Raw genomic sequence first — 25581 nt, forward strand, 5'->3', positions numbered from 1 at the left:
GTAGAGAAGACACAAGAGCTTCCTCCAGAGAAAGAGTACGGGTTCCTGACTGGCTTGATTCTCGATACCGCGATTCAAGCTCAGACTAAACGTGTACCAGATGCGAACTCACGCGGGCGTCATCCCTACCCATGGTGGGACAAAGAGTGCTCAGCCGTATACGCGGAGAAGGCCACCGCGTATAAGACCTTCCGGGACGACAGGCTATCAGCCAGCTACCGACAGTACGCGATGGCAGAAACGTAGCTACTGGCGCCGGTTCGTTGACGGGCTAACGAGAGAAACATCGATGAGCACTATTTGGGGCATGACCCGGCGCTTACAAAACCGAAACAGTACTAAAGAGAGCCTGGAATATTCAAACCGTTGGATATTCGATTTGGCCAAGAAGGTTTGTCCGCGTTCCGCCCCAGCAGAGAAGATCTACCGCGCCGCGTCCACCTACGATAACGCGAACAAAACACCGTTTCCGCAAAAGCAAAAGGACGAACGATTGTGCCAACAAAGGATCAACTTTCTCCGTGCAAAAACCGGAACATGGTTGGGAGCCCAACCAGGAGACCTGATCAGGTTGTACCAAACAATAATATTGTCGGTGATGGAGTATGGGAGTTTCTGTTTCCGCTACCGTTTAGAAGTGCTGGCGGGCGTCCTTCCGCTGAAAAATTTTGGTACCTCTTATATCGATTGCTCAGCCGATGCGATATCTTACAAATTTCGAGAATTTACAAATTTCGAGAGGCTTGTCGAGCTCAATTCTCAAACCCGATTTATGTCCTTGTACTTCGATTACATGGCACAAAATATCAATCCTTTTTCACATTATCCCAACCGTGTCAATCTCCCTTATGCTTCTGATTCAACTGTATTCTTCGATACATCCATGATAGACGAGATTCGTGGAATCCCGGATCACATACGTCTGCAAGTGATCCCAAGCATCTTTCAAAGTAAATTTCGAGAAGTCGACTATAACAAGATGTTTTACACCGACGGGTCAAGCCTCGACGGCTCCACTGGCTTCGATATATTCCATCAAAACCTCACCGCCTCATTCAAACTCAATGATCCTGCTTCAGTTTTCGTCGCAGAACTTGCTGCTATTTAGTAAACCCTTGGGATCATTGATACTTTGCCCATCGACCATTACTTTATCGTCTTGGATAGCCTCAGCTTAGTCGAGGCTCTCCGTTCAATGAAAGCTAGGAAGATATTTTCTGGGGAAAATCTGGGAGCGCCTGCGTGCTTGCGTCTGTAAGATCGTACAAGATTGCCTTAGTTTGGGTTCCCTCACATTGCTCCATTTCAGGTAATGAAGAAGCGGACTTTTAGCTAAGGCGGGCGTTTTGGAAGGTGACATATATGAAAGACCAATTAGCTTCAGCGAATTTTTCAGTATTACTCATCAGAGAACACTCGAAAGCTATCAAACTTCATGGAGCAATGGGGAACTAGGAAGGTGGCTACATTCGATAATCCCTGAGGTATCAACGAAACCTTGGTTCAAGGGGATAGATGTGGTTAGGGATTTCATTCGTGTTATGTCTCGGCTCATGTCCAATCACTACACACTGGAGGTATCTCCGACGTATTGGGCTTGCGAATAGCGGTATCTGCGCCTGTGGCAACTGTTACCACGATATTGAACATATTGTCTGGGCATGCGCCGAGTACTGTTCTGCCAGATCTCAACTATTGGATTCCCTTCGTCCCGATGAAGATCACCCAATATCCCGGTTTGAGATGTACTGGAAAGCAGTGATCTCTTCTATATGTCCCTCGTATACACCTTTCTAAAAACCATCAATATTCAGATTGACCTTTCCCTATTAATTTCTTATCATTCTCAGAAGTGCCCTCTACCGCCTACCGTACCACAACGATGGTTTGTTGCGACTCCAAGACGACACAAAACACCTCTGTCGAATGACCCAACAACACGGTGTGTTGCCGATCCGCATCTGAGCCGTATTACGAAATCATCTGGAGAACTCGTCTCGGCCGGCTCGAGGAAGACCGCCCGGGTTATGATGCATCCGTCCGAATATGTAATCCTTACCGTTGTTTCCCGATTCCGGAAACTGAAAGTTAGTTTCTCACCCCTCCTGTCAGACTTGTCCACCCTTTCTCCACTATGTCTCTGATACACATATGTAGGACTTCAGCCCCCCTCCCCCTTGAATATCTTCTCAAAATTTATGTGCCCCTTGTCTTCTAGTTTTAGTTGATCAATATATAATCCCGTAAAGAAATGCCCAACAGTACCACTACTTAAAAATAGCTCTAATTAATGACCCGTAATCTTAGTAAAAAATTGAACAACCCCCTCTAGTTATTTCTAGTTTTAATGTTTCTGTTAAATGTTCCACTTAGTTTATAATTAATTATTCCAATAATATCCTTTCTAAAATTCCTAAAGTGCATTACTATACAAAAATACACAAAATGACCCCCTCCCCCTAACCTTACGAATAATATATTATGCCCTCTTGTATATATAAATTAGCTGTAAAATTTCTTTAGTTTCATTATATAAAAACAAAATTATATTTAAATGTGTAACCCAGTAGAAATACAAAATGCAAAGCAAAGAAAAAATAGCACCTTAAAGCAAACGCAAACGTGCGTTATCAAATAAACGAATTGAATAAAAATAAAAAAATAACATTAATCCGGTTATACCTCAGTGCCGGATTCTGATGAGACGAAGTCTAAACACAAATTCCATAACTAATGTATTTAATGACGATAATTTCGTTTCTGAAATTCTCAACTGTCCATAAGGCGTGGTGACTAATAAAATTCTGTGATGCTTTTTCTTTGGCGATTCAACTGCGCGAGCTGTGTTTAATATTCTTGTAAATGGCTACATGTAGAGACATTTTAGCATATTTGAATCAAAAATATGTATTATTGAATCCATTCATTTATTGCTTATTACTCCGAAAGACAAAAAAACAATAAATAAATTTAAATGTATTCAATGAACAATTTCATTGACTATCGACCTGTACAATTATTTATTCAAGCCATAATTTTACTAAACAAATATTTTTGCGTTTTACACAATATACCAAAGTACTTAAGATTATTCTTCTGATTTTTTTTTCATTGCATGCTTGCAAAGTAAACAACAAAATAGTCTCATTTAAAAGACGAAAACAGTTTGAAAACCATCAAAACTATTTACTATCATTTTTACCCTTCTTTTATTTTTAGTCAAAATTCAAAATATTTTTCCGTCCCGAATTGTCATTTTCCGTCAGCATCGTCGCGTGCCACGGCTGACTACCAGTTTAGTGGAACAGTGCCAACTAAAAAGTACAGTTTATTGTTTATTGGATTTACCTCATGTACTCACCCGTAAATGAATGTGCGCTTATAGAGCGCAGCAGACAACTACGTCCGATCGTAATGCAGTTTAGCACTCATTTGCATCAAGCGAAATATACGTATGTGATGCCTTATGGACTAGAGACGACAGCTCAATGCATGACAGTAAGGATGATGATGATGACAATTGCGGTTATCTGGTTGGTTTATTATAAAATTGAGTTTCTTGCAGCATTCCCTCATGGAGCTACTTTAATAGTGCTGTGACACAGCTGCGGCATTTGCTGCAACCTGCACTCTGATTTGGGTAATCATGCAAATGGGTTTAACGCAGTCAGATAGCTGAATGCTAGGGAGATTTTATAATAGAAGTAGTAGTTCAGTGATAGTTACTCACGAATTCAGATTGGTAAGCATAAAGATTTTTTTGTGAGATAACGTTACTAGAGGGAATCCGGACAGAGGAAAGTTTTTGATAGACTGGATTCACTAAGCACAGCTAACTCGGTATCAAATATATTTTATGCGCTTGATACTAGCAGGCAATGGAGAATGATCATTAATTGTAGGGGAAAGAAGATATATTAATTTTGCAAATATCGGTTACAAAGTGTTACGATGAGTTACGTTTTTCTATTACAAAGTTTTGAAACTCGTACGAATCGTGTTGATGAGTTCTCCCAGATCGATTACTTTGGTCGAAGCTAAAATTGCATATCCCTCACTCTCTTCTCCATAGTTTTTACACACGCTGTGAAATCATATATAGGGTAAAGAGCCTATTTTGGCAGTATTGGGAAGGGTGCCTCACTATTTCATTAGTTACTCGGCTTACAATCGTTGGAATGCATATAAATTGGCATCAGCATCTTTGCTTAGTTCTTGAGAACCAATATAATAACACAAATGGCCTGAAAATGGTCAAATGTTCGTGTTTTAGCGTATCGAAAACTCAAAACCTACCGTTTGAACCAATACGTTGAAGAAAGATGGCAGACACCGCTTTAACCAACGGTTTCTATTGGGTATGGTGATGATTGAAACATGGTGAACCACTGCAATTACTAAACTCGTATATTGTTAATGTTCTATATTGATTTTCTGTGTTTCTTAGTGTCCTAAGCACTATTGAACTATGGGATTAGCGTCTAACTTTTGCTAAACCAGTGCCAGATTAGATTCTGAAGAATCGAGTTCGAAACGCAAATCATTATATTCTCATATAAAATCGCAAGCGCACGACGACAAAAATCCAACTTTAGTATTCTTAGTTCACACATAATTTATCGTGAAGTTCACGAGATATGACGAAAAACTACGTTTTTTGTTTTTCCTCTAGCGGATCAGGGTCGGTTTTTTCACCTTTTGAAGATTTTGTCAATATTTGTCAATCAAAATTGAGTTTTATTGCGAGTTTTTTCTTTCAAAACGGCGTATCTCAAGATTGGATCAAATTATATTGAGATTAGAAGTGTTTTCTATGCAAAAATGCCTGAGGAACACAATACAATTATAATTTTTAAAATTAAAATATGCGCATAGCGAGAAAAATGAACTTTTAATTTTTTGCTGCGATAATAGCATAGTTGGCAGCACTGCCGCTAAAAGCTAATATTTTTTCGAGACTCCATGAACAATTTCCTTCTAAAAATATCTTGCGGTTCGATTTTAGAGTAAATTGAACCGGAGATATAATCAAAAGAAAATCAAGAGTTTTAGCAATTTGTCAAAATGAAGGGTAATCCCATGGACCGAGGGATGAATCAATTGGCACAAACATTTAGAATTCTATATATTAGCCCTATATGAATAAAAAAAAAATTGTTCAAATCTGTGAAGGTCGATTTAATGTTGCCATCTTTTTTATCACTTCGCGCGGAATTTATTTAAAAAAATCACAAACAGTCATCGACGTACGCTGCTATAACACAGTGCGTTTTGTATCTCAAAACCAACTGTCATTATTGAACAATTGAAAAATAACAACGATTGTGCCTAGTGACTCCACATCAAAAACCAGCACCACAAATAAATATATAACTGCGAATGAACACGGATATACAATAGCAGCCCGTAAGAAAGAAATCGCGAACAGCAGGATAACAGTACCGATGATGATATAGACCTGAACTTTAAGTTGCAAAGCAACCAGTCATAGCGCAGATATGTTACGAGATCCATAACGTTATCAATCGTAGCTGTTTCAGCGCCGTCAGTTGTCTGACATAAATATCTGCTACTTCGTGTCAGTTGTGAAACATTTCAAGAGCACAAAGATTTCGAATTGTTTGTGAATTAGTTTGCTATGAACAAGTTCTTTTTAAAAATTAAAAGAATCGTGACCAACATAGCTCGAATTATGAATTAAGTTGACGTGCGAAATACATGATTTTTTTCTGTTTTCGTTATCCAAATAATTCACTGTTTCAATATTCGAACCATGTTTCTCACGAAGTTGAGAGCATATTTTTCCAGAACGATACTTACAATCCAGAAATGTGGCGACGAGGTGTTGTTAATGTTTTGGTGCAAGTCTACTTTCATTTCCTCTCAGAAGCGCAAAGTCACGGTGACCTGTAATGAAAAGGTATAAAATCTGTTTAACCAATTGATTATATTCAAACCTTGTCGGAAGGGTGAAAATTCTTTCTATACTAGTCTATGATAAATGGAATCAGATATGTTTTCGAATAATAATAACAGACGTTTTCGACAGCCTGTTCTAAATCTATTAACGATATATATTTTATAATTTACATCATGTCGGTTACTGGTGCATTAGTAGGAAATTGTCAACGTTCTTCTCCCGAGAATAAAAATATTTGCAACAATACCATGAGCATTTTGACAAGGCTATACCTTGCGAACGTATGACCTTAACGAGTCACATTTCCCTCAACTAGAGTTTCCTTATCCGACGACTTTCTGCTTCCTGGAATTTGAGACATGAAATAGTTTTTTCCTGGGAATGCTCATTGAAAAATGCATAGTTTTATTGAAAACAAAATAATTAACTTATGCAATGTGTAACAGTTAAGCCTTAGTACAACATTCCGTAGCGGAACCTGACCATCAGTTTCGATAGATTTTGCAGCCGATTGATAGTGTAGAGGACAATCACAAGGCTGCATACCTGTGTTGATCCTACTGCACGCATAAAATTTTTTATTAGAAATAAACAAACTTTAGTTAATTTTAACCATTTTAATTTTAACGAAATTTCTGCTCGATCTAGTGATAAAGAAGATGCAGTTTTAAATCAGCTAATACTGTGTCTCAAAATTACTATTCATTATTGTGTCAGTTTAAACAAAGACTTCGTTTGAAACAACATGAAATACCAAGCGAATTTTAATCACCTGTTAATAATCTTTGGGTGCTAAATCGTCTAAAACATGTTTTTCCGCAATAAATAGGACATTTCGCGGCTTTTTGAACTTAAGTGTTATGGCCATTGAAAATAAATACTACGATTACGTTTATTTGAAATGAAGAAATTAGTTGTTTTGATAAACTAACGAGATCATCGTTTTACCAAGAAAATATTTTCGTAAAACTGCTACGAATAGGTTTCGTACAGAAAATATACGAGCACAAAGATTTCGAATACATATATCGATTTTCTGAGAAGCTCAGGGAGTCTGAATCACTCTACGGTCCCGGGTTTCCCTACTTCACAATATAGATCCTCTCTTGCACCGTCTGAACCGGTTCTTGATTCATGATATACTGGTCACGATTCCCTATTCGTGTTCGCAAAATGGTTCACAAAACTATGAAAAAGGTTTCCACTTTCATAATATAGTTCATATAATAGTATGTAGCATTGTATATGGTCCTATCATTTTCATGTTAACACTTATAGAACTCAAAATCATTGGGGTTTGAGGCTTAAATCCTTCTTCTCCCAAACCCAAATTATTTTGCTTGACGAAAAAAATGTAGTGATGCTGATTAAGTTAACCCTATTTTTTGGTTTAGGGAAGAATTGTTCACAAAAACAAATAAGGCTAATGAATGTGATTGTTACCTTTCATTTGATCACTAGCAGTTGCAAGTAATAGCTCTAGAACTGAAGTTATTGCAGTTAAGATTTCGATGGAGCAGTGCTTCCAGGGACAGTTTACGTTGACGACGAAAATGGAATTTGAAGATATTTTCGTTATTTGGCTATATTATTGTAAACTAATAAAACCTATCAATATATACTGTATTCCATTACGTTTTCTACGGAATTGAACTATTGTAGGATGACAGCTCCCTAATTCATCTCAGCACATCTATTCATCCCACCGATTTGAACACATTAGTTAGAACAGTGTCTTCTATTTCTGTTCAACGCATTAGCATAAATGGTAGGATGAATAAAGGTGCGTTGTACTCGACTTTTCACTTCGCTCAAACGCGAGTATTTTACTTTTTCCAAGTCAGATTTTTCATTATATTGCTTCTTAGGAACGAAGCAAAGATGTTAAAACCTATTTAAAGGTAATCCAGTGACAATTGGCCGAGGTATCAACGAAATAGTGTGACATTCTCACTAATGAGATGAATAAGGGCTCGTCTACCCTAAATATTCTAGAAGAATTCTATTGAGCATTGGAGGGTAAAAATTGAGCAGCTTCTTGACCCCATCCTTTTCAAGGAAAAGTAGTTTTGAAGTCTATATGCAGTATAAAAAAGTTAGGCATGAAAGGGTTGATTCTCTAGCACTTTTTCAAGTTGACCTACCAGTCAAAAGTTTAAGTTCACCCTACAATGTAAATGTAATATTCAAAAAGCTATAGTTTCCTTCATTTCTTGATATTAATTATTATTAATTATAATTATTTTTCGACCCATTTCTCTACGATACACGCATAAAATATTTATTTTTTTTCACTTCAAAAATTTCATATCATTTCAATAATGATATGATAATTTTCGAATTAGGTCAATTTGAATAGATATTTTTTTCGACGGTTACGATTTTTAATATAAAAATCTTTGTAATTATTTTTGAATCTTCAAAATATAAATAACAATTTAAAATATAATTCTTGCAGTAAGCTCTCGCAGCATATCATTACACGTATTATGTACTCGACTCACCGAAAGAATACAACCTGTCATAACAAGTTTATTTGTGATGTACGCGTCACACAAAGGCGTCAAACCCCCTCCTACACTTGACTAGTAGCGTGTAGCAACAAAATATAGTCAAGACGCACGTGCTTGACAAAGTCTACTGAGAAACGCACTCAATTATGTAAAATTCAAAAAATGAAGTGAACTTTAACTTTCAACCGGTAGTGTATCTAAGATAGAGATAATCGCTTTTTAACTTTCTCTTTTGATTATTACGGTGCCATTGCAACACGTCTTTCAATTATTTTCTAATAGGAATGAGGATTTTTGGGGTGAGCATATTATGCATAGAGTTTAGAGGCAAACGTAGGAATGACTGAATAATTGACAGAAGAGGAAGTAGAAAATGAGAGTCTTTCTTTGTTAGATATTATAAAATTAATTTCTCAATACGTCAACAACCTATTATTTTAATCATCAGGAGGAATTTTGGAAAAATTTTGAGAGTACTTTGATCGTGAAACTAATCTTTTAGTTTGTATCCCATAGTTGAAAAGGATCTCAAAATATGGAACTAATCATAACCCTCAGATTTCGAATTATTTTTAGTTCACCTTTGGTAGGTTGCACCGAAATTTGGATTGGTAAAGAATAACTCCTTTCGATTGAAACAGTCGCGTGGCGGTTGTCGAGTTAGGAAGCATTTTTTTCTATCTTTGTGAAGTGGAATATTTTCTGAAGGTATAAAATTGGTTTTAGATTTACGGAAGTACTGTATATTCAGTTTCATCACATATGCAATTCGGTAATGATATAATTCAACATGTTAGTCCAAGCAGAAAGTTTCGTTCTCAAGAATAACCTAAAACACGTGTTATGGCCATCTTTATATATAAAAATGCTAAAAAACAACCGCCGAAGCTAAAAAAATTTGCCGCCGAAAAGGCAAAGGAGGGGCAGCAAAACGGCAGAAACAGATGGAAAAAGAACGAAAATTGATCGAAACAGAGAAGAAAAAAGAATCCAAAAAAAAATGCTATGACGCGCATACTTGGTCGTCTCGCAGCTAGGCAACCACGTGAGCAGGAATGCACAACTTCTATTCCACACTCTGTCGACGACGAGGACACCGAAGACATCATTAGCAAGTACAAAACCAGACGCAAATGCTAAAAAATACATATTTTTTCAACATTTCTCTACATGGTTTCATGATTTTTCACATTATTTGCCACTTCCTCAATTTCTTACCTGATAGACATTAATAAATACCATTTATTTTTATTATTTAGAATTTATATTTATTCATTTTTAAAATATCTGAAGTATTCCTATTCTTCAAAGAAAAGTAGGACTGCATTTTATTTAATCTCGAGTAAAGTCACATATTGTACCCCCAGATTTTAAAAACCTCGAAAAAAGCACCGTAAAACGGGGTATCTGTGATCACCGGGGTAAGTTTGATCAAATGAGACTTTTTTCAGTAACGTACGATAAGATGATTCCCTCTAACAAAATCATCAAACAAAATACAAACCATATTCTAAACATGTTCAGCATCTATCGGCAAAGATTATTTCATCATTTAGTGTAACCTTTATGAACATGAATTCAAATTGAAAATGATACAACTCTTATGCGTCGTATCAATCTGCTCAAACCATTCTTTGTATATTAATGAAATCAATCAACTTCAACTGAACTGATCACTTTTTCAGAATCTGTTCAAACCATTCTTTGTATATTAATGGAATCAATCAACTTCAACTGAACTGATCACTTTTTCAGAAACCGTAAATATTTTTGTCTAATAATTCATTATAAAATAACGAAATACAATACCCAACATTTTGAACGTTTTCAATCTACAGGTACCAGTACTTGTTTTAAAAATGCAAACAGTTACATCTACTTGAATTGACGATAGTTATTCGAAAAACTTTTGAAAAAATGATCAATGTTCTCCCATTTTACGGTACATTTGCCTTAATAGATGTAGCTTGAAACATATTAAGCCAAACATAAAAGCATAATTACCAAAACGTTGAGAGATGTATAACCATCCCAAAGAGTGCTTGTTTGTCCAAATCAATGCAAAAATAGCATCGCACGATTGCCAAAGAAAACTGACCTACTTGACCTCACTCTACTCTAATATTTTCGTCAATTTTTTCACGAGATCCATTTTGATTTGATTGTGTAATGACAAATACTACCGAATAACGGACCTTTCAGTGAAATTTTAATTTATCTTCTTTTGGGTGTTTGGGCTCAAATCTGTTACACCGTGGAGAAATTTTTTCGCAGGAATTCCTAACAGCGTTTATGCAGTGAGGATGTGGGTTGAAAATGTATTCCTTCTCACCTGATAATACCATTCATAACACACGGAGCAAAAATTACACAAACCTTGTTAAGCACCCATCATGGATAGATTAGCTTGTGCCCATATGGTATTTAGGCGAAACAACTTGCCCAGAAGATGCTGAGGAGAATAAATCACAATCGGTTGTTCACTCATCCACTGCTATTAAATCCAAAATATAGCATCGAATGTCATCATCTGATATACAAATGGTTGTCAAACTTGTGGTTGCTTGTCAGTAACCTGACAAAAGCAGCTTCCAGTGCTGTCAAACAAACATCCCCAACAGCGACGAAGCTAATATGAATGACGGCGAGATCCGCAAGCCCAGGGAACAAGGAAGAACAAGAAATTGAACAATGAAGATATTGACGTGAACTTAAGTAAAAGTAAATGATTCCCCAAGATGCAGTAGCAAACAAATGGTTTTCTGTTGCAAAATAAAGTATCCACGCGCAACAGCTTATAGCGTGCACAATGTCTAACGGACACTGAAAAATATTTGATTTTATTTAATCTATTTTATTTTGCAATGAAAAATACGTTTTGAAGTACGAAATGTTTTGGAGTGTATATTCATTTCAAAACCCTAACTCATCAACTAAGAATCTAAAATTTCTGTAATATTTTAGAAATAAATGTTTTTTTTCAGCGAACTTAACAGGTTTTCAAAACAAACGTTTATGTTTTGCCGGAATTTTTGGTTTTAGGTTGCAATGCTGTACTTACAATGTAATGATTGAGCACAGTATTTTGGTTGGAATTTATTATATGTGAGCAATATCTTCAGCACATTAGAGAAGAAGTTATCTATGGAGGTTTAAAAACTGTTCTATGTTCATTCTTCTGGTATGTAGACTGGATTGATACATGTAGGATAGTTTACCTTTACCTAAAAAATAGTTTCAAGTTCCAGGATGTCGTAAATAGTAATAAAAATTACCAATATATTAAAATAAGCATTTTCGAAAAATTAACGATTTACGCCCAAACCCCTCTCCCTCTCCCAAACCAAATTTCGGACTACACCACTGCTCAGAATATTATTCATTATTCATTGGAGATTTTTGCGTCGTGAACTGATATATTTTATGTTTTCCAAATAACAACTCCTATCAGTCATCACATTATATAACCTGTTAGTGTTTGTCGGGTTAAACCAGGAATATAATGATTCCGCTTACAATGTAGCAAATAGGAACGTTTCCATTTACGTCAATGAAATGCACGTCAAGCATCTATTAATATCATATCGACCAGCAATTCACCCCCAAGGTACGAATGACAGGGTAACAAAAAATTAGAACCAAATTTATCATACTAGTTTCATCTTATACAGTCACAATCAAGCATCTATTTTTATCTGTTCTCATTACAAGTAGCCAAACATGGAAGACCCATAAAACTAAATGCGGTAGAAAATTAAGCATAATTTCCTTGCAAAACGCGAGTAATTTATGTTTCGTTCTTTTTTTTGCTGCCTCGTGCTGCCATGTTATTTTGGCGTTCATACAAATAACCATAATCAACGCTATCGTGGGCATTTGGTGTAGCAGCAGTAGTAAATCACTATGTAGATGCTAGAAATGGATTTAATGGAAATTATACTGAATAGTTATGTACAAATGCGGGAAAGCATTTCTGGTGACAACTGGTCTTGGTTTCCGGGGAAGAGTGGATGTATAATTCGCATGTGAGATCTTTATAATGTAATCCCCTCAGTAAACTCAGTTGATGAAAATAATTCACCGTTGAGATATAGTTCAAATCTCAATTTTACCACGAATTATGTAAATTGTGCATTACAAATTTTGTTCAGCATGCATACCTATATATTTAGAATTTCAATTTTTAAACTTTGTTAATCATGAATTAGTGCCGATTTCTTCACTCTTGCTTAACATTTAAGCCAGGTTTAAACGTACTGGTGAACCTGGTTTAACAGTTAAGCGAGGGTGAAGAAATCGACCCTTAACCCTTGTGAAGGCAAGCTAAAAACCTAACATTAAAGGGCAAGCCGGGCCTCTCAGGCCCGTCTAAATTCAAGCTCCTTTTTGCCGTTCTCATATAGAAAGGTTATGCAATCGGTCGAAATTTCGATTTTTTAACCGAAACCCGCAGGGCCAAATCTCTTATACCATTCGACTCAGCTCGTCGAGATCGTAAAATGAGTGTGTGTGTGTGTGTGTATGTGTGTATGTATGTATGTATGTGGCAAACAATCTCATCGATTTTTCTCTGAGGTGGCTGGACCGGTTTGTATAAATTTAGTCTCAAATGAAAGGTGCAGCCTTCCCATCGGTCGCTATTGATTTTTTTATTGATCCGACTTTCGGTTCTGGAGTTACGTGTTGAAGAGTACAATCACACAGCAAATTTCCATAGAAACTGATACCACCATGATGTCCAAATGATGCAATATATATTAAAATATGTGTAACATTACTTGGCTTTGCATGTCTAGATCATTAATGACCCACCGAAGGCACGTCGACCACATTGGCCAGCTATGACGGTTCTTGATGCCCCGGGGGAAATTACCAAGTTCCTAAGATAATGTCATACCTATTTCTCAGCGAATTCTTTACCGATTATTACAAACTTGGTTTCACATGAAAGGTACAGCATTCCCATTGGCTGCTGTTGAATTTCTAATTGATTCGACTTCCGGTTCTGGAATTACAGGATGATGAGTACGAACACGCAGCGAATCCCGATTTCAGCGTATAAGGCGATGGATGTAAAAAGGTCAATTTTTTTCCAAAAGGTGAGTACTCGGAAGATCACGTCGACTGTCGATTGGTTCTGAGCTCCATTTCGTTTGAACACGACCAATAAATGTTTCTGGGTTGCTATTAATTTCTTCTGATGCATACCCGGAGTACATATTCATATTTTTCTGCATCAGATTCATCTTCGGAAGCAATATCATTCACATCTTCTTCCTCGCTTTGAAAATCAGTTTCGGAATCGTCTGCTGTTGAATTTGCTCGAATTTCTTCCATTATTTCAGATTCTTTGAGACGATTGAAAACATGGGCATATCGTCTTATAGCGATTTCAATTTTTTGTTGCTTTTAGATCCAGAATTTGAATAATTACGACAACTATAACACAAAGAATAGACAACAAAAATAGACAATAACGACAGAGTTAGGTTATGTTGCATCCAAATAATTGTCAAGTAGACCACAGTGGGTGAAATAAAAGTATTTACCCAAAAAATATGACACACGCCATTATCGTATGCTATTTTTACATTTCTTATAAAAGAAATGTATAGAATTCGCTCAAACTTTCAAGATTTTTTTTCTTATAAAAAAGGTAAAAAGATAAAATCAATCAAAACATGAAAAAAATTCCTGCTAATATGAAGATGAACTCATCAAAATGTTTTTTTCAGATAAATATTAATGTATAAAACCCGTGGTATTCCTAGTAAATATTGCATGCACACCGGGCCTGCCAGGCCCGGCTTGCCTTTTTGTGCATGTAAAAAATCCAAACATAGCTGCGCATCACTCCATAGATTAAAATTTCACAATTCTTTATTTTTGTTATAGATTTTAAAGCTACTTATCAAAATTTCCATGCCCAAGCTTATACTGCATACACATTTCTTTGTAACTAAAAAATTGTAGCGTGCCGGGCCTCTGAGACCCGGTTGCCTTTTTGAGGGTTAAAGAAGTTATTACTTAAAAATATAAGAAATGTAAAAGTATGACACCAACGCGCAGTGGTCGGGAACCCCAAAAACGTGAACTAAATTCAGTAGAGGCTAAACCATCGAATATATTCACAGGTAGTCTTTGGAGGAACTGTTCGTAAGAATATTCCCCACAACCTGATAAAAATTAAAATTGGACAAGGCTTACTATGATCGAACTAAAAACATAATTTTTTATACTGACGAGGTAGAAAGTTGGTGTCGCCATCATAGTTTTAGAAATGCTCGTAATGAAGGATTTTAATGAATAACTTGAACTTATAGGACTTGAGCTTGTCGAGTTATAAAGCGTTTTCTATGGCAGCCCCCTTAAATTTGGTTTTTTAGATATAACTTTTTCCATTGCGACTTTTCGCGCGAACGATGTTCCAAACAAATGTGGAGGCATTAAAACTACATAATATTGTTGAAGACTGTTTGTAAAAATGCTCATTCGTTTCAAAGTTAATGATGATTTTAACATATGGAGTTTTTACTATCATTGCACAGTGGTCCGAATTCACAATTTAGGAAGACAAAAATGTTTGTGGCTAAACCTTATGTTGTAGAGCTATGATGTCTTCAGGACAAATAATCAGTATTGATTAGGCTATCTCTAGATGTAGATGGTATTAGGGTGGCTCTTATTGTTAGGGTGCTTCAAAAATTATTTTCTGATTGTGATGAGATAGAATATTGCAGTCTTCAGCAACATTGTAGGGGAACTTACACCAAGCAACTTTGCCGAAGACGTTATAGTTGTATCTCCAAAGGTTTTTATTTTATAGCTATTTTAATTGAGCAACTTAGGGTGTTCCTAACATAAACAGTTTTTTTGCTCTAACTTTTTTATTTTTTATTTCTCATAAATGGTGTCTTCAGACAACTTGTAAAGCTTATGGAGACACATTTTTTCATAAAAGAAGAATTCAGATATCACTTTCAGAACCGAAGTTATGAGTAATATTGAATAAAAAATAAGTCCTTTTAAAATATTTATATCTAAAATTGGGGCAAACAAAAATAATTGCTTTTTCTTGCATTTCAAAGAACATACTTTCAGGCATATTTAGAAAAAAAATTGCGAAGATGATATTTCTGATAAAAATTTAAACGAAGTTTGAATATTGTGATTTTACTACTGAAAAATTCCTCATGTAGAGTCAAAATTTCTCGAATGGGTCACCCAAATTAGGTGATATCGCAATTTCGATGGAAGATCCATTTTTTGGTAGTATATGGCATTGCAAAACCAAATCCAGATGGGTTCCGCGAAAAAAATGTATTTTTATAATTTTTTTTAAGCTGCGTACAAGGTAATCGATTTCCAAATACGCTATGCTCGTTCCCACATTTATTTAGAATAATGTAAATGGCGGACCATCTTTTTTCTCGACGGTATGTTGTTAAAAAGATTTATTCCATTTTTTATAGACAATTGTTTAAAAAATCTACAAAAATTCGGATTGGAAAAAATTACGAACAATCTGTGACAATTTTTTTTGCTGATTAGTTCGTTAAAATTTAATTAGGCCGCCCGTAGTAACATTTTAAAAATAAGCGGGCTAAAAATTTCAAATGTCAATATTTTCACAGACTAACACACATAAAACTGGAAAACAATTCTTCGCCCGCTTTAACGGTCATTTTTAGTTGGGACTGTGGTCGCATTTGAGATTATGACACCACTTATATATCGTCGATGTTGTGCTATCTTATAACAAACGCCATTTTGGGGTAAACTTAGTTAGATATGCCATATAACTTGTCTAAAAAATCTCTACAAAATCACGTTTTCAGAATGTTAACATTCTGCTTGGTTACTGAGATATAGTGAGAAAGGTGCTAAGAAATTTTTAAATTTTTGCTTCAAATGACTGTTTCTGTGCATTGGCTCTAGTTATTTTGATGTATAAGATATTTTTATGTGTAAAACTATCTGAGAAACACAATGGCATAATCATTTTTGAAACAAAAATACACAATTTCTGAGAAAAAAGGAAGTTGAAGTTTTAAACCGAAAATGTAGCACTGTAACTAAAAATAAGTATTTATTCTAGATTCCCTGGCCCATTTCCTTCAAAATGTACCTCATCGATTGTTTATAGACCAAGTATTGTCAAAGATATGAATAAAAGTTAATAAATTAATGATTTATTTCTATGGAAAATTTTCCATGCACGATTATGACACGCCATTCAAATTTTGTCATCAATACACACCTATGACACGTGTGAGTGCGACTTTTATTTACATTTATAGTAAAAACAACATAGTCAACCGGTCTTCGTAATATTTGAGATGTTAATGCAGAGTAGATAGATGCATCAATTGTCTTCTTTGAATTGTTTTTACCATTTATAAGTTTCAATATATCCAATCTCAAACATTAAAAATCATTTTTCTCGAAATGTGCTAAATGGCCCTTGTCATAAGATAGGACAACAGCGACGATATGCGCAAGTATACGGGAGATAGACCACTACTGAAAAATTGCGCTTGAGCCTGAGGGATAACCCTTTTGTAAATTAATGGTTGGGACCGCGTATAAAAGGTGGAGCTAGTGTTCTAGTAAAATTCGCGAATCGATATTTTTTAACGAATTTCCTCAAAGTGTTATGTCTGTTAACCTATGATATTATAGTAAAAACAAATTTTTTTAGGTGCCCATCTTGATTTGGTTTTGCAATGCCACATACTACCAAAAAATGGATCTTCCATCGAAAATGTGACAATTTGGGTGGACCATTCGACAAATTTTGACTCTACATGAGGAATTTTCGGTAGTAAAATCAAAATTTTCAAACTCCATTTAATTTTTTTTCCGAAATATCACCTTCGCAATTTTTTTTCTGAACATGCCTGAAAGTATGCTCTTTGAAATGCAAGAAGAAGAAATTATTTTTAATTGCCCCAATTTTAGATATAAATATTTTAAAAGGACCTATTATTTATTCAATATTACTCATAACTTCGGTTCTGAAAGTGATATCTGAATTCTTCTTTTATGAAAAAATTTGTCTCCATAAGCTTTATAAGTTGTCTGAAGACACCGTTTATGAGAAATAAAAAATAAAAAAGTTAGAGCAAAAAAACTGTTTTTGTTAGGAATACCCTAAGTTGCTCAATTAAAATAGCTATCAAATAAAAACCTTTGGAGATACAATTATGACGTCTTCGGCAAAGTTGCTTGGTGTAAGTTCCTCTACAATGTTGCTGAAGACTGCAATATTCTATCTCATCACAATCAGAAAATAATTTTTGAAGCACCCTAACAATAACAGCAACCCTAATACCATCTACATCTGGAGATGGCCTAATCAATACTGATTATTTGTCCTGAAGACATCATAGCTCTAAAACATAAGGTTTAGCCACAAACATTTTTGGCTTCCTAAATTGTGAATTCGGACCACTGTGCATTGGAGATCCCAAACTGATATATACGCGAATACACTTGTCCTTATGAATTTAATGCTTACAAAAGAATGTTAAACCATTAATTACAAAATTTTACGAAAAAATTCGAAAAATATTCTTTCAGTTTTTATTTGGAAAAAGAAAAAAAATATGTAAAAGTGAGCTTACTATATTCATAGGGTTCTAGAGTGCCACGCATCAATCCTCCTTACCTTTATAATGCATAGTCTGAATATTGAAAATAGTGCCTCGTCCATTTTAGTTCGCACCTTTCTCTAACTGAGAACTGACATACAAGTAAACTTTGCAACTTGTGTAAGAAATTAAACTGTCGCTTTGAAATGACAACACCAAGTAGCAACTTGCCACTGGTCGGCGCTGCAATCGGCCAGCAATCGCTATACGGGACTTGTATGCAAACTTGGATACAATGCACAGTGGTCCAGATCGCTAATTTAGGAGGAATTTTTACTTTCTGACAAACCTGTATAATTTAGCCGTATCATGTCTTAGGATGAATTTGTGTACTTTAGAAGATGCTTCTTTTTATTGGAATAGTTATTAGGGTGGTTCTAATTTATCTAAAATACGAAAATAAACTTTTTACTGATGAAAGATAGAGCTCCACAGTCTTCCACAAAGTTGTAAAGTAACTTATTTTGAATAAATTTGTTGAATATATTAAAGCTCTATCTCTTTTAGTTTTTGTTATACAAGAAATTAAAAAAAAAAGATTAGGGTGTTCCTGAAAAAACGTTTTTTTAGTATAACTTTCGTATCTTTTACTTTTTGTTAACACAACCTTTGAACAGCTTATTGAAAACTTCAAGCCGAGTATTTTTCTCCAAGACATCGAAGGTCTAACTTTTTTCTTTAAAAAGTTATGGACACTTTTCGTTAAAAAAATAGCCTATTTCAAGGCTCAATATCGCTGATGCGGGCACCTAAAATTGAATTCTGTTTCCACCACATGAAAGACCATACTTATTGGTATATTTGAGCAAAAATTGGCGAATACGATATTTTTTTAAAATTTGCAATTTAGATTTAAAGTTTGTAGTTTTGCAGGTTCAACGCATTAAAGCATTTACACACATATCGTTGTATTATGAAAAAAGCCACTTTCAAATATCATTCTCTCATCGCAGCAAGCTTTGCATAAGTGAAACGACTGTCAAAAACCTATTTTAATCCACCTAGCGGTGCAATTGTGCCTTTCTCAATCATGAATCACGAGAATGTGTGCGTTGTTTATATTCATTAAAAGAGTTCGAGTTCTAAAATTTTGAAAAAAAAACAGCCACGGTAATATTGAACTGAAAAAAGGTGCGAAATCCCAAAAATTCGATTTTTACAAAAAAAAATTTTTTCGAGATAACATAAAATCTCGACGTTTCATGCATTTTAAAGATGTTTGGCATCAAAAATACGAATTCGATTTCTGAAATTTCATGGGGTCCCCCCTTTGAAAAAAAAATTTGAGTTCTGGCTTATATGGGAATTTCATATGTGACCGGACGATTTAGTCTATATTTCCGGACCCATATAAGCGATCCGTACGAAATTTTATAGACATCTGTGGGGATATTATAGCTATCATTTGGAACTAAGTTTGTGAAAATCGGCCCAAACATTTCAGGGAAACTGATGTGAGTTCGTAAATTTTGAAAGATGGCCGCTTTTCCCGGGCACTTCCGGAACCGTCTATGGTGGTCAATGTAGTCAACGAAAGTTTGGTTGGCCGTCGGTGACCTAGAACAGCAAATTTAAGTTGTTTGAGAGACATTTTAGCGAAATTTTTACCTTTTTTGCTTTCATCGGAGTATCGGTTTGAATCACAATTTGCTATGTGATCGCACGCCACAACCTGTAACTCCGGAACCGGAAGTCGGATCGGGATGAAATTAAATAGCCATTTACGGGGACGCAATACCTTTCATTTGAGGCCAAGTTTAGACGAATCGGTCTAGCCATCTCCGAGAAACCGATGTGACAATTATTCTGAATTTAGATACTTCCGCCGGGGCTTCCGGAACCGAGGATGGTGGCCAATGTGGCCAAATAGACTTTGAATGGATGTTAGTGACCTAATACCACAAATCGAAGCAGTTGTGGTCATATTTTGGAAAATTTTTCACCTTTATACATTCATTGCAGAATTTATTAAAATCGACATTTTCTGCGTGTTCGTACTTATCACCCTGTAATTCCGGAACCGGAAGTCGGATCCATTAGAAATTCAATAGCAGCCTATGGGAACGTTGCACCTTTCATTTGAGACTAAGTTTGTCAAAATCGGTTCAGCCATCTCTGAGAAAAATGAGTGACATTTTTGGTCACATACACACACACATACACACACACATACATACATACACACATACATACACACACACAGACATTTGCCGAACTCGACGAACTGAATCGAATGGTATATGTCACTCGGCCCTCCGGGCCTCCGTTACAAAATCGGTTTTCAGAGCAATTGCAATACCTTTCTATTGAGAAAGGCAAAAAGGTTTCTGATTTTATTCGTTTTAAATAAAACTAGTAAATATGGATATTAGTCGAAGAGAGTTGGCGAATTTGCTTATTTCTGGTAAAAAGACAGATGAACTGCTTAAGTTCATTACAAGTAGTAATCCAAATGTAAAATTGAGACTTGTTAGTGCTCGGAAGAAAATAAAAATCTTCATGTTGGAATTTAGAAGGTTGTGGATTCGGAGTAAGCGCACGCAAATTCGGTTTGAGCTGTTGCTAGAACGTATGTATGTGCTATTAACAATCATCAACAGCAAATTGGGAATTAACGCGGATGCTTACCGGAGTTACGCCGAAGATACACGATTGCTTTATGTACGCCTGTATGGTTGGTACGCTCTCTCACCAACCGTGCATAAACTCCTGGTCCATGGAGGAAGCATTATTCAACATAACATGCTGCCAGTAGGTATGTGCAGTGAAGAAGTTCAAGAAACCAGGAATAAAAGTATTCGCAGATTCCGAGAATTCCACGCACGCAAATTCGATCGACTCGTCAATCTTGATGACGTTTTCAAGAGACTTCTTGTTTCATCAGATCCTATAATTTCTCTTAAATGTAAACGTCGAATTCAACGAGCACCGCTGGATATACCTGAAAATGCAATGCATCTACTTTTGAATTAATTGGCATTGAATAAATTCTCCTTATATAAATCATAAATTGTTGTCATAGCCAAATTATTTTTAATGAACACATTCTGTATTGTTGATATGTAAGCAAAACAGAAAAGGAAATACAAAAGCTTTAGGCAATTTCTTTTATGTCGCTATGCGATAAAATTTAAAACTTTGGTTAGTAAATTTAAAATTACATGCTTAAAAAACCTGTTTTAATCCACCTAGCGGTGCAATTGTGCCTTTCTCATTTCTCTAAACTATGGCACGGAGGCTTTTTATGTTCAACATAATTGTGGAAATGTCCATTACATTCTTAGTACACTTTGCACTTATACACAATGGCATGCCAGCCACGAACTTGATGAGCTACGTGTCGACGGTGAAACACTTGAAACAAAAAAATATCATACTCCATTAGCCTAATCAGCATTAGATCAATGTTATCTGCTTGCTAACTCATTTTGTCATGCGGGGCTGGGTATGTGAAGAGGGCGAAAGTCCCATGAACGAACGACTCCCCAGCTTAAATTATTATGCTTTGTGATACAGTGGTGGTTTAAAGATGACGGGGTTGAAAGGGAGGGGTATGAGGGCTGGATGGGGTGGTGGTCTGAGGGGTGATTTAAGGAGATTTTTAAAGTATTGGCGCGAACAGTAGAGGGGGGGGGGGGTGTAACCCCTCTCCGTAAACCATCAACTACGCCTCTGTTAAAATCCAGAAACCCTAAACGAGTCGAAAAAAAAATTTGGCCGGGCCGGGATTAGGTTGACGTTTTTCAGAGTGATTGCATAACCTTTCTATATGAGAAAGGCAAAAATGTGCCAAAATCCAAAAAAGTGAATCGTAGTCAAATTTTTTTTCGAGTTTGCATCAAATCTCGACGTTTCATGCACCTTGAACGCATTTAGCATCAAAAATAAAAATTCTATTTTTAATTTTTCCTATAGTTTATATGAGAAATTTCTGTGTGGCCGTACTCTGAAACCCGTAATTCCGGAACCAGAATTCCGATCGATCCAAAATTCAATAGCAGCCGATGGGAAGGTTGCACCTTTCATTTGAGACTAAGTTTGGGCAAATCGGTCCAGCCATCTCTGAGAAAAATGAGTGACATTATTTGACACATACGCACATACATACACACACACACACATACACACACACATACACACACACACATACACACACACATACACACACACATACACACACACATACAGACTTTTTCCGATCTCGACGAACTGAGTCGAATGGGATATGACACCCGGCCCTCCGGGCCGGGATTAGGTTGACGTTTTTCAGAGTGATTGCATAACCTTTCTATATGAGAAAGGCAAAAAATAATATTTTCCAATTTTTGCTCAAATATACTTAAAAGTATTTTTTTTTTATTCATTTCGTTTATTTGATAGGCACAAATGCGTTAGCTTGGCGGTGCCAAATGCTTTTGTTTTTACATTTTGGATATCTTAAAACTAGGAGGTTACAATGTTGAAATATTTTTTTACAAAGGAAAAGAAAGTTTACAGCTATCTTAAGACTAGAAATAGGATTCAATATACAAAAGAGGGCCAAAAGATTTTTTTTATGAAAAAATTTAAAACAAGGGATTCACTTTGATAACTTAAAAGTATGTTCTTTTCTAAGGTTCAATCCGAACTTACTTTTATTTGCCCCAATCAGAGATAATGACATTTGAAAAAGGGCTATTTATGAGCGAAAAGTTTCCATAACTTTTGAAAGTATAAAGTTAGACTTTCAGAGTTATGAAAAAACGTGGATTGAAGTTTTCTAAAAGCTGTTCAAAGGTTGTTTTAACAAAATATAAAATTTCTTTCGAACATTAACAAGTCTCAATTTTACATTTGGATTACTACTTGTAATGAACTTAAGCAGTTCATCTGTCTTTTTACCAGCAATAAGCAAATTCGCCAACTCTTTTCGACTAATATCCATATTTACTAGTTTTATTTAAAACGAATAAAATCAGAAACCTTTTTTGACAGTCGTTTCACTTATGCAAAGCTTGCTGCGATGAGAGAATGATATTTGAAAGTGGCTTTTTTCATAATACAACGATATGTGTGTAAATGCTTTAATGCGTTGAACCTGCAAAACTACAAACTTTAAATCTAAATTGCAAATTTTAAAAAAATATCGTATTCGCCAATTTTTGCTCAAATATACCAATAAGTATGGTCTTTTATGTGGTGGAAACAGAATTCAATTTTAGGTGCCCGCATCAGCGATATTGAGCCTTGAAATAGGCTATTTTTTTAACGAAAAGTGTCCATAACTTTTTAAAGAAAAAAGTTAGACCTTCGGTGTCTTGGAGAAAAATACTCGGCTTGAAGTTTTCAATAAGCTGTCCAAAGGTTGTGTTAACAAAAAGTAAAAGATACGAAAGTTATACTAAAAAAACGTTTTTTTTCAGGAACACCCTAATCTTTTTTTTTTTTTTAAATTTCTTGTATAACAAAAACTAAAAGAGATAGAGCTTTAATATGTTCAACAAATTTATTCAAAATAAGTTACTTTACAACTTTGTGGAAGACTGTGGAGCTCTATCTTTCATCAGTAAAAAGTTTATTTTCGTATTTTAGATAAATTAGAACCACCCTAATAACTATTCCAATAAAAAGAAGCATCTTCTAAAGTACACAAATTCATCCTAAGACATGATACGGCTAAATTATACAGGTTTGTCAGAAAGTAAAAATTCCTCTTAAATTAGCGATCTGGACCACTGTGCAATGGTGACACACGCATGCGAACCTGTATGCGATGGTGATTTTCAACGTATTTTCATTTAAATGTTTACACACGTTTTTCGGGAAAGTTTGTTCTAGCTTATATGTCTGTTCTCTGTGTTTCATTCTTATTCGCAGTTGAAATTCGTGTGAAAAAGTTTAAAAATTCTTCCATAACTCTAAAACGAATGAGTATTTTTACAAACAGTCTTCAACAATGTTATGTTATTTTAATACCTCAACATTTGTCTGGAACATCGTTTGCACAAAAAGTCAGATTGAAAAAGTTATATTAAAACAACTTAAGGGTTGCCATATCGCTTTATAAATCGATAACCTTAAATCCAACAAGTTCAAGTTTTCCAACAAAATTCTTCATTATGAGCATTTTTAAAACTTTGTTGAAGACACCAATTTTGTATCTCGTTAGTATAAAAAACTAATTTTTCTAGTTCAATCGTAGTAAGCCATGCCTCATTTTAATTTTTATCAGATAGTGGATAATATTCATACGCACAATTCCTCCAAAGACACTCTGTGAATATATTCGATGGTTTGGCCTCTAGTGAATTAAGTTCACGTTTTTGGCATTTCCGTCCACTGTGCAACGTACGTCGGGAGATTCCGGAAGTTGTTTGACGATATGTGTTGAACCTACACGGTAGGGCTGAGGTTATTTGCGCTATTGTATATATACCGGAGATCAATTTTATAGGTTATTTCGTAAACAGTTTACACAAAACTTTAGCTGAAGCTATCAAACATTGTTCCGAAAGAAAGCCATACTCGTACGGATGTATGTAATAGGATACATTAAGCAACAATTTATCAGCACTCGGATTCATTATACGTGGGTTCCTGTTCGTAGCCAATCTTTGCTATAACAATTCAAGATTGTATCGTGCAAACTGCTTTGCTGCAATGTGAGCTACTTTCATATCGGTGGCACCATGCATGTGCAATTATTTACTTCTCACCTTCAGAGGAAAATTGCACTTCACGATTTTGACATTATCTCTTTGCCGTCAGTAAGAACCTTGTCTAACTTGTAAAGGCGCGAGTTTTAATCGTTTTAATGCTTAATTGCTTCAACTATTTGAAGCAGATTTTTTCAAACAATTTGTATTTTTTCAGAAAAAAAATCGAATCGCAAACAGGTTCTGATGTAGCACTTTAAGGGTTAGCCTTGATAACCTGAATGCCTATAGCTACCGGGATGATATTGTTGCATTTGCATATAGCCAATATTTGAAACGAGAACGGAAATAGGTGAGCGTCAAACAAAATATGGGCAAAACGGGCGTCAGTTAATCATACACTTTAGTAGACGGGCTCCACAACCAGTAGGTTGTTTTGGATCGATACATTGAAGGTAGTAGCAGCAGGTGTTCCACATATTTAGCTATATAGCACTTCGTTTACCTGCTGGTGGTGCCTGTTTATTGATTATATCAGCAAATTGTATTCTCTGGATAATTTTCTTAGAATTGAGTGTTATCAAAAGGCAAAACAATTTTGTTACACTAGTGATTCTATCAGTAGTTTACGAAACTAACAAGCTGAAATTTTACCAACCAACATATGATGATGGTTCTGCAGTATACAGTCCGAGCCATCAGACCTACTACTCCAAAATATGCAAACTGTTGTTGAGATCTGTCGACTACCTTCTATATGGCCAAAGGCGAAAAAGGCCAAAACGATAGGGGAAGTATAATTGAAGACGCTACCCAGCTCTGCCTATCCGAGCGAAGCCTATCTATTTTATTTATTCACA

The 25581-nt window shown here is 35.5% G+C and overlaps 1 protein-coding gene across 2 annotated transcripts in view; it reads right to left on the reverse strand.

Moving 5' to 3' along the window:
• Positions 1 to 25581, reverse strand: part of LOC131684952 (uncharacterized) — a 160816-nt gene that overhangs the window by 107635 nt on the left and 27600 nt on the right. Inside the window, exon 2 of one of the 2 annotated variants that reach the window (XM_058968247.1) lies at positions 5821 to 5907. In XM_058968247.1, coding sequence (XP_058824230.1) covers positions 5821 to 5877 — 57 coding nt within the window. In that variant the 5' untranslated portion in view covers positions 5878 to 5907. Of the gene's footprint in view, positions 1 to 5820; positions 5908 to 25581 lie in introns of those variants that run through there. The other variant, XM_058968246.1, reaches the window with a different exon arrangement.

Source organism: Topomyia yanbarensis, chromosome 2 (assembly GCF_030247195.1).
Source record: "Topomyia yanbarensis strain Yona2022 chromosome 2, ASM3024719v1, whole genome shotgun sequence".
NCBI classification, from domain to species: Eukaryota; Metazoa; Arthropoda; class Insecta; order Diptera; family Culicidae; genus Topomyia; species Topomyia yanbarensis.